Source organism: Acomys russatus, chromosome 14 (genome assembly GCF_903995435.1).
Source record: "Acomys russatus chromosome 14, mAcoRus1.1, whole genome shotgun sequence".
Lineage (NCBI taxonomy): Eukaryota > Metazoa > Chordata > Mammalia > Rodentia > Muridae > Acomys > Acomys russatus.
Window position 1 is genome coordinate 31,639,439 of NC_067150.1, and position 7,119 is coordinate 31,646,557.

The following is a 7,119-nucleotide window of genomic DNA, read 5'->3' on the forward strand; positions in this document are numbered from 1 at the left end:
ATAGACAGGGCTTCATGTTGGTCACAGGTTCTCTGTTTCATATCATTAGAGGCCATTCTTAGAGTGACACGAGGGCAGATTTGCAGATGTCTTACTTCTCCCCATACAATGAGCAGAGAACCAGCCTTAATTGCTCTATGCATCCTGCACACCTCATACAATCACAGTGTTAGAACTGTATGGTGCTTGTGAGAAATTATGTTTTCAGAACAAAAGAGCTGGACACTGACGCCGGATCAATCCTGACAGGATTCATTCCTCTCAGCAAGCTGGATGCTGACATCCTGCATCCTCCATGTTCCAGTCCCACGTGCCTCAGTTGCTGTTACCTATCAGAACAGGACAGCTTCCAGGACACCATTGTAGAAAGCTTCTGATCCCAGTTGGTCCAACATTTCAGACTGTCCCACAAAGGACTCCTATTAAGCCTGGAATTTTGCAACATGTGAAAAATGTACCAAAAAAAGTGATATCCCTGGCTTACTTAACCATTTTCCTCAATTTTGGGGGTAGGGAGCCCCTTCAAAGGTATTATTTGCCCTAAATCAGCCTGAGGACACCTTAAGGGAATAAAGTCCCATTTCCTCTAAGGGGGTTGGATAGGTTTCTATTTACTCTCTTGGTCTACAGATGTTTATTTTCATTGGGAGTTTGTTATAAGTATTATTGTTCTTCTACAGAGAGGAAACTAGGTTTGACTCAGGGATGTCTCTCTTTTCCTTTGTCATTCTTTTCTAGGTAAGGAGTTAGGAGCTGAAAAGAAAGAAAAGGGGATATAGAAATATAGAGGGAGGACAGAACAAAAGAAATCTACTACTCATCTCGACGCCTTATTGTTACTCACAAATAAGAATATTTTTTTTATTCAATGGAATTGAATTTTATGTATTGATTCAAATCATGGTCATGTCAAAAACTAGTCTAATTTTATCTCAAGAATATATATTCTAGGTCTAATAGGTAGATATAATTCTATAGCTGTATAAGGTAAAATACTTAAATAAGGTCTTCAAAAGCCTCAGAGATCTACATAATATGGCATTTAAAGATGTTTTTATTATTCTAAAGATTCTTTGACAACAAATCTCACTTCTTACAATGTTTCCTCATCTAACCTTCTTAGCTATTTCACACCACCCCAACACTGCTTTACTCAAAGCAAAAACTGCTGTATTTTGCTTACAGTAGCTTTAACTTTTCTATTCTAAATTTTCTGTTTCTTGTTGTATTAGTTTCCTATCTTAGAGGGTAGGGTTTTGGGGGAGCAGGGCTGTGTGTCTCATTTAATATTGCAACTTTAGAAGGTAGAAGCCTCCCAGGATCATTGGGTGAGCAAGTGAGTGAACCATCACAAAAGCCAGAAGCTGTAGGAATTACTCTTCCTTGCAGCAAAAGAAACTGAAGTTTACACAAAAGAAGTGACACCTTCAGCACCACAAGAAAGGAAGGTGACCATGCTTGAAGCAGAATCCAGTTCCATTTGCCTTAAATCTTGAGTCCATTACCAACAACATAATCAAAATATGGTAACACAAGAAAGTCTAGAATAGATGCTATTAAAGAGTTCAATGTAGACTCGGAATCAAAACAAAAGAAATTTCATGAAATCACAAATTACCTGGTGGCTGAGATTTTTCTTGAAGAAAGGTAACTGTTGTATGGTAAAAGAGTGGTTGTGAGAATGTGAGACTAGGAAGGCTTCCAACGTTCGAAAAGGGGAAACCTCTAAAACATCAGTTATCTTTCTTTGCCAGAGATCATTATTTAAGAATTGTTAGAAAATAAGGCTATTCACCTAATGGCTTAGTGTTGTTTCTTATAGACCTTCATGACTACGGCATTGCTCTGGACCAGACCTAGTCATAGTAATTCAGTTATATTTTATCACAGCCTTTCTAATCAGAGGCTGGTTTATTCATTCAAATTGGAAATGTTTTATTTCATATAATGGTCTGAGACTCCAGATGTATGCAAGTTCATTGTTCCATAACAAGTTTCTATTGTAGGACACAAGGGACTTTTGGCCACAGGTTAACCTCGGTATGTAAATATGTCCATGTGTATTTTCTACTACCATGTTTTCCACCTAAAAGTGATTTAAAGGTCAATGCAACCTTATTTAAAGAAGGGAAGATGCCAAAATGTTGTTACTATTTAGTAAAGTGTCCAGTAGACTGGCAAAATGCAATCCTAGATCACAAGAAAAACAATATTAGAGGAAACTGTTGAGAAGTAAGAACAATGGGAATAACGCAGAAGTTACCATCACTCTGCTCATTCTCAGAAGGAAACTGTGGTAGGGTATGTGTTTTGGTTTTGGTTTTGTTCTGTTTTTTTAATAATATAGGCAGAGACGTGAGACCTGGACCTAACATTCACTAAGAGATTTGTGGAAATTTATATAAGTAAATGTATGTATGTAATGCGGGGAAAATAATTTTACCTTCAAGCAAAACTAAGATTCCCTAGTTTCTCCTTTGTGAGGCAAATTATGTTCTTATATGTGTTCTTCTGCTGCCTCTGTCACATCAAACATGTGCCTTCAATACTGTGCCTGCCACAGGGGCACCTACTGTGTGGGTGCTTTTTCTTCCCTTTCCCGCTTTCCTTCGGCACAAGACAGCAGCTCCTTGCTCACAGTGCCTTCTATCCACCATGTCCAAAAGGCCTTTATTCTTCTCACATCCCTATGGCTCACGAGCAGCAGCACAAAAAAAAAAAAAAATCAAATTCAAGACCAGATGTGCAGAAGGAAGGTGAAAAGCTTAAAAGGAAGCAAAGCCATTGTAATTAGAGCCAGGGACTGAGTGAGCTAAGTGGAGGGGAATCTCGGGGGTCATCAATAAGGTCAGAGTCATCAGAGATGACAGCTGGTGCAGACAGAATCCATCAGAGGGAAGAACTTCTCTGAGCAGCCGCTCCTGCAAGGTGCTTGAATAACAGAGTTACTCTTCTTTTACAGGAAAAGCTAGAGCTCGTTTGTGGGGAGACAGCAGGAGTCTCACACTTAAATGTCACAAGAGGATAACAAAGCAGAAAGCCAATGGTTCTCACTTCTCAATGCATGTCATAAAAACGAAGCCAAGTGAACTGTAATCTTGATGATAGATGATATTCAAAACAGTACCGTTAGACTGTTAGGTTTGCATTCAAAGCTTCCCTTCTATTGAAAACTATGCTATTTGTCAGACTGCACACTGTTAAATACTAATAGTTGATAATGTTCTCCTCTTTCCGTTGAACCACTCAGCTTATCACAGCTGGGAGAAGAATGGGCCCAAGAAATCACTCTGCAGCAGCCTCGTTTGTCCTTGAGGGGTTAATAGACCAGCCAGAGCTCCAGGTCCCACTCTTCTCCCTGTTTCTGTTGATCTATGTGGTCTCCATGGCAGGAAACACGGGCTTAGTCTTTTTAATCAGGATTAGCTCTCAGCTTCACACACCCATGTATTATTTTCTCAGTAACCTGTCCTTCATAGACCTCTGCTATTCCTCCGTTATAATCCCCAAGATGTTGGTGAACTTTGTATCAGAAAAGAATTTCACATCCTTTCCTGAATGCATGGCCCAGCTGTTTCTGTTCTCTTTCTTTGGTATTGATGACTCCTACATGCTAACAGCCATGGCATATGATCGTTATGTTGCCATTTGCAACCCCTTGCTCTACAATGTCACCATGTCCCACAGAGTCTGTGTGATGCTGTCCACTGCTGTGTATGCTATGGGGGCCTTTGGGGCCACAGTTCACACCAGCTACATATCCAGCCGCTTCTTCTGTGGAACTAATGTCATTCCCCATTACTTCTGCGACATCCTCCCTCTTCTGAACATAGCTTGCTCTAGAGACTATACCAAGGAGTTTTGGGTGATGATGCTGGTTGGATTTAATGTTTTTGCAAGTGTGTTTGCCATCTTCATTTCTTATGCCTTCATCCTTGCCAGCATCCTTCGAATACGCTCAGCTGAAGGAAGGTCCAAAGCCTTCAGTACCTGCAGTTCCCACCTTGCAGCTGTTGGAGTCTTCTATGGCTCCATCATCTTCATGTATTTTAAACCATCGACAGGTGACATGACCCAGGAGAAAGTGGCTTCTGTCTTTTACACCACAGTGATTCCCATGCTTAATCCCCTTATATACAGCCTGAGGAACAAAGATGTCAAAGAAGCCATTAAAAGGGCTATGAACAGTGAGCTACTCTCTCAGTCTGTGTAGGAAAAAAAAAAAACTTTAAGCTAGAAATTTCAATTTTCATTTTGCCTTTTTAATTATCTTGGTTGTGAGAATAACTATTTCAAGTTGAAGAGTCATCTCAAAATAAAATATCTGTGTGGTTTATTTTTGGTGACCTTCTCTTCCCCACCTAAGTGCCCTATACCCAACGTGGTGTCTTTCCACTCTCTCTAGTCTTTCTAGCTACTTTCTTACCTACTGGTATATAAATGCATATGTATATATATACATGTATATGTATACCTGAGTCTCTGTGTGTGTGTGTATACTCACCAAGTAGTGATAAGAAAAAATAAGGCAAGTAAAAACTGAGAGATCTTCTGTGAAAAAGCTAAGTTTATTTTATAAATTTTAAAAATGTATTGATCTGTGGAAGGAGGGATACCATGACAAGAGTATCAGAAGACAAGATAAGAGAATTGACTCTCTCCTTCTCCCAGGTAGGTTCTGGAGATCACAGCATTAGACTCTGTGACAAGCTCCTGACTCTCTAAGACTTCTCAATGGCTTTCCGGTATATTTTAAATGATAAATATATAAGCCTGAAGGCTGAGGAACAAGAATATGAGAGTGAAAAGAAGAGTCAGAATTCAAAGTCAGTGAGAAGAGACAGAAATCTGGATATATCCACTTGTGTCTTTGATTGGAAGGGAAGAGTTACAATGGAAAAACCACTTCAATGCTTTTTACTTTACAACTAGAATATGTTAGAATGGCAATTTCCAGTGGCACAGGAAATTATGGAGGGGCACATTCAGTTAACAACAATGACGGTTGCATCTTCTTCATCTAAGACTACACTTTAAGGAATCACATGTATTTCACTTTGTATTTGTATACCAGTACATACTATTGAATCAAAAACTTTTTCCAGGAGAAAAACTAGTAAACATTAATAAAACTATAGAAAGTGGAGTATGAGCAGGGCCCTGGGAGGTATATATTACCTAAGTAACTCCCATATTTCAAGTAGAGCCTTCCCCTGAAATGAGATCGGAACCAACATTTTTTAAAAATCCAAAACAATGACTCAGATTTGGAAAGAGCAGGAAGACATGGGGACAAAATAATGTGCTGTCATCTGCTTAGTGCTATATCTGAACCTATCAGAAGAGAGTGATAATATTAGGATTTAGGAAATCCACACCAATGTTTTTCAAAATATCCCTATCTACCTTGGCTGATTTCTGTACAGTTTGTGGTCATTTCTTTCAGTGTACAAGAAGTCACCTTGTTTAGTGGATCGTAGAAACAAAATAACTGAGGTCGTCCAGCATACAACTCCTTATGTCACTCATGGGTTGGAGACCTATGTGCCTCCTTCATGACACTCATGTCAACTGTAGCTTAATACTGTTTCTGGTGAGAGTTAGGCATTTCTGTTTGCCCAGCTAGAAGGTAAGCACTCTGATAATCATGGACATGTGTGTCTTTTACATTCTGTCCCCAATTCCTAGAACAATAAATGATGCAAGGCTTCATAAACAATGACACATGAGTAAATAAATGAATTTCTATGCATAAGAATATAAACAAAAGTAAAATCAATAAAGATGTATTTGTATCCAAATGCTTAGATACTGCACTCCTCTGAAAATGAATCTGCTTGGATTCGGTTTCTTATGGTTTTTTGTAATGATCCAAATGAATTTCTCTAGCTGCTTAAGGATTATTCTCAGACTACATGACAAGAAGGAAACTAGAATAAAAATGAAACAGTGTAACTCAACAATTAGCTTCATGAATATATTAAATACCATAAATTTGGCTTATGTCACCAGGGCCTGAGGAGATGGCTCAGTGGTTAAGAGCACTGTCTGCGCTTTCAGAGGTCCTGAGTTCAATTCCCAGCAACCACATGGTGCCTCACAAGATATGAAAGGAAGACTATTAGTAGCAGATCCCAATGGCACTTGGAGAGCCCAGAGGTCCCATGATAGATCAAAGAGGTCTGTCTATGGATGGTAGAGGAAGTAGAGAGTCTCAAATGATGGAGGCTCAGCCCATGGAAACTGAGGTCTTGGAGCCATGAGGAATGGAGGGAAGAATGGAGACCTGTGCAGTGGAAAACAGGTGGACGGAAGCAAGAGCCATAGATACAAGAGGACTAGAGATGATGGATCCTGGTCCTAAATCCAGGGGTCTTATTACTGATGGAATCCAGGGTCCTAGCCCCATTAATATGGGGTGGGCAGGTGGCCCTCAGGGACCTATACAGGTCCCAAACATTGTGGGAGTGGGAAATCCTAAAGGTGGCATGCAGGGAGGCAGCTATACAAGGAGCAGGTATACAAGGAGCAGGGATGCAGGGAGCAGGGATGCAGGGAGCAGGTATACAAGGAAGAGGGATGCAGGGAGCAGGTATACAAGGAGGAGGGATGCAGGGAGCAGGTATGCAAGGAGCAGGGATGCAGGGAGCAGGTATACAAGGAAGAGGGATGCAGGGAGCAGGTATACAAGGAAGAGGGATGCAGGGAGCAGGTATACAAGGAGGAGGGATGCAGGGAGCAGGCCTGAAAGGAATGAGTAAACAAGATGAAGGTCAGCCTAGCAATTTTAGTCCTGGGCAAATCCCAGTGACTCCACAAGATTAAAAAAAAAAAAAAAAAAAAAAAAAAAAAAAAAAAGAGCAGCTTTAATCATTCAGGTTCTTCTCTTGACTGCAGACCAGGTTGCCAGGCTGCCTTCTGAGCAAAAGCAGAGTATCTTGACTTCAAAGAAACAAATCAGAAATCCACTTCTTGAAAGGTTTTAAATCAGGAAGTACTTAGTTCCTCCTTCCGAGTTTATTGTGTGGCATGAAAAGGGTGCAAAAAGCTGTCTTCTGTATTTGAATACTTCAATGATTTCAAGTTGCCTTCTCTCTAGACCTTAGTCTTATTTCTAGT

General features: G+C 40.2%; 1 protein-coding gene across 1 annotated transcript; it reads left to right on the forward strand.

The window, feature by feature from the left end:
- The first annotated feature begins 3,271 nt into the window (after positions 1-3,271).
- Positions 3,272-4,213, forward strand: LOC127197870 (olfactory receptor 8D2-like). Its single transcript, XM_051155712.1, has one exon. The coding sequence runs from the start codon at positions 3,272-3,274 to the stop codon at positions 4,211-4,213; it is 942 nt and encodes a 313-aa protein (XP_051011669.1).
- The last annotated feature ends 2,906 nt before the right edge of the window (positions 4,214-7,119 follow it).

What these genes read in the sequence shown, in the direction of transcription:
- LOC127197870 (XM_051155712.1), top strand. Translation starts at nt 3,272, where the DNA reads ATGGGCCCAAGAAATCACTCTGCAGCAGCCTCGTTTGTCCTTGAGGGG.